General features: G+C 59.9%; 1 protein-coding gene across 11 annotated transcripts in view; it reads right to left on the bottom strand.

Annotated features, from left to right (window-relative positions):
• The window catches only part of Rimbp2 (RIMS binding protein 2), a 117,354-nt gene that overhangs the window by 9,856 nt on the left and 104,317 nt on the right, over positions 1 to 3,181 (bottom strand). For all 11 annotated transcript variants that reach the window (XM_019204565.1, XM_010604283.1, XM_010604279.1 and 8 more), the window contains 2 exons: positions 2,063 to 2,168; positions 169 to 353 (listed from right to left, as the gene is read on the bottom strand). In XM_019204565.1, the coding sequence (XP_019060110.1) occupies positions 169 to 353; positions 2,063 to 2,168 (291 nt within the window). The remainder of the gene's footprint in view (positions 1 to 168; positions 354 to 2,062; positions 2,169 to 3,181) is intronic.

Consider the following 3,181-nt stretch of genomic DNA (forward strand, 5'->3'; position numbering starts at 1 on the left):
TTCCCTTCCCCTCCCCCTCTCTCCCCTTTGTCCCCTCCCACTCCTCCCCTCCCTTTGCTGCCCTTTTCCCTTTCCCTTCCCCTCCTCCTCCTCCCCAAGGACCCAGTGGGCACCGCCTGTATGGGAAAAGTGAGACCGTACTGGGGCACTCGCCACTCTGCTGCCCACCTTGATGATCTGGCCTTCTTTGAAGGGCAACTCCTCCTCAGCAGCATCAGGGTTGGGGGACATGGTGAGCGGGTCATAGTCGAAGAGAGCTACGAAGATGCGGGCTGGGAGCTCCTCAGCCCCGGGGTCCGTCTCCGACTCCTCATAGAAGTCTGGGGAGAGGCGGTCGTGCCCAGCATAGCCATCTGTGAGCAGGCGGGGATGCTGTACCACTCTGGGGCCTTGGGGTGGGGCGTTGACTGCTCTTCAGAGCAGCGACAGAGCTGGATGGATGTGGAGGTGGACATGGGACCCAGAGGGCCGGGCCCTGAGCTGCCCAGGCTCGCGTGGCCATGAGTAGCTTCCTCTCCACGGCTGGGCTGCCAGCTCCCGGGCTCAGGGCCCCACGGCCAAGCACCCAGAGAGCACTGACCACACAGTCCCAGCCCTGGATGTCAAGCTGCACACCATGCCTTCCTCCCCAAGCCCTGGATCTGCAGCAAGCTGGGTTTCGCCACCCTCCCACCTCCCACTGACTGACTTGCAGCTGCACACAGCTGTCTCCAGCAGGTGCTGGGCTCCTGTTCCCTGCACAGAACCTGGCCGTGTGAGGTCCACACTGTGGCTCAGTGCTCCCTACGCTGCAGGACGGGTGTTACTGTTGTGCTGTGTTGCTTAGGAAATCATGTGAGAAACACCTGTGCATGTCCAGTACAGGTGTGAGGTTTTAAACATACGTCCAGTCCCAGTTGGTGGAGTGTGCAGTGTGTAATCTGCGGATACTGAGGGGCAGACACGTATACGTAAGAGTTTGTACCAACCGGGCAGGGAGGAGGGTGCCTCCGCCCTGCTGGGGAGGGAGGACCGGTGCCAACAGGAGAGCTGTGGGGCCGGACCGCTGGCCCCCAGCATGGCACTGAGTGGGTGGGGACACGGATGGGAAGGGTGGGCCCTGGGGGACCCAGCTGTCTGGCTTCTTCCCATCACAGAATTCAGTTTAAAACCACAACGCCCGGTGGCTGCAGGCATCCTGGCCAACTGCGGCCCTCGGGAGGACAGGAGGTCGGGGAGGGACTCTTGGTGGCTCGTCTCGCTCTGTCGTTTTCTATGTCACTTTGATTTCTGCTGGGAACCAGGCTTCCCAGCGGCTGGCATGGCCAGCACCCACTTGGTGCTTCTGACTTTTCAAATAGTCAGGGAGACACAGATTCTCTATTAACAGAGACACTATTTTTAAGGACTTCTGTGACAAAAATGAGAAGTGGGGGAAAAGTGGGAAAGGCTCTGCCTGACCTGTGAGCCTCCATCGTCCCTTCTGAGCTGTGTCCCCTGGGCCCTGAAATTCAGCCCTGTGTGCTGCGCCAACCTTTCTTCCTGCTGTTTCCTCTGTGTGTGTGTGTGTGTCACAAAAGGGCTGATTCCGGGCTCCATGATCTGGTTTGATGACCTGGTGGCAGGCCACTGAGGGACGATCCCTGCCTGGTCCTGCCCCTCGGTGGCTGACTTCCAGAGAGCAGTTCAGAGAAAGAAGCCACAGGCGGGTGAGCAGAGCAGAGTGGTGGGCACAGCCTGGGGACCCTGGGGCAGGGAGCCACGCGCCTGATCTTGCTGCGTCCTGTGTCCACAGGGGCTCTCTGAACCCAGGGCTCGCCAGGTATTTGAGGTATGCCACCACCCCGCTCCGCTCCAGCCCAGCTTTGGTCCTCAGCTGAGAGTCAGCGCCTCCAAGACCATGCTGGGAAACCTCTCAGAAAAAACAAGACAGAAAACTTGCTGGCCAGGTGAGCAGGGTGGCTGGACCAGTGGGACGCCTGTCTCCTGGGTACCTGCCCACCTTCCTACACTGAGCCACAGATGCTCCCCCTAAGGGTTACAGAACAAATGGGCACAGAGAGAGGCAGCAGCGGGCACTTACCGACGGCCAGCTGGGGCCTCTGTGGACCGGCGCCACCGTGGGGGAACCTCCGGCCAAGATGCTGTGCCCGTGCCACCCGTCCTGCTGATGCGGAGCTGCCTAGGATCTGGGATGAGACAGGAGCAGGGTCACAGTTCAGCCAGCCCCAGAGGAACAGCAGGTCAGTGAATCAACTCGCATTGTGAGCAAAGCTGTAAAGGCAACTCGGCTTAGCTTTTAACTGAAAGGTTAGCTGAATGGCCAGCTAGCGCCCACTCCCCGGCCCAGGCACTTCTGACCACTGCGGGGCTGGGCAAAAATGAGCCCGCGGGAGGCATCTGCACACCGCCGAGACCAAACCCTTGACCGTGTGAGCTGCAGACACAACTCAGGGCTCAGCCATGTCAGCCTGCCCCGGAGTCCCCACCCTGGCACCAGCTGCCACACTGCAGAAAAGCACCCAGTTCCGGACCTGGGTGGGGCCAGAGTGGGGTGTGGGAAACCCCATGTGTCAGCCCCACCCTGAGAGACCTGAGCACCTCCTGACCAGGCATGAAGAGCGCAGCAGGACCTCCTGCTCCTCTGGACAGAGAGGGAGCCCTGGGCCCTGGGTCTCAGGAGGAGCCTGAGTGGCGCCCTCGTGTGGTCATATCCCCACTGGCCCCACCTGGGCACCCAGGTGACTCAGCCTGGAGGAAATGGCCCGCCAGGGCTCGCGGGGAGAAGCCTTGCACACCAATTACCCAGTGGAATGGGAAGACAAAAAGGCTTCAAAACAGTGTGCAAAAGCGACTTTCTTCACTAATACTCTCCATGTGGAGAATGATCTGTGAGGGCCTAGAAGCAACATAAAAACCCAGAGCAATGGAGATCAGCACTGGGAGTCACACCAAGGTCTCTAAGGGTGGTTTTGGAAAAATGAAAGCTGCCAGGATGGCCACCGCCGTTCAGCTAACCCTTAATTAAAATTTAAGGCTCAGTTGTCCTTTAATCCAAGCAGCCAGGATCGTTACCGTCCTGTGGAGGAAACGTCATCGACAGCAAAGGAAAGACGCCGCCGACCGGCAAGCGATGCACGCGACAGACCGCAAGCGCAGGAGGCCCGAGAGGGACGCAGCGACCCAGCGAGGGGGCGGCACA

This window comes from Fukomys damarensis, unplaced genomic scaffold, assembly GCF_012274545.1.
Source record: "Fukomys damarensis isolate Sample0158 unplaced genomic scaffold, DMR_v1.0_HiC HiC_scaffold_12, whole genome shotgun sequence".
NCBI classification, from domain to species: Eukaryota; Metazoa; Chordata; class Mammalia; order Rodentia; family Bathyergidae; genus Fukomys; species Fukomys damarensis.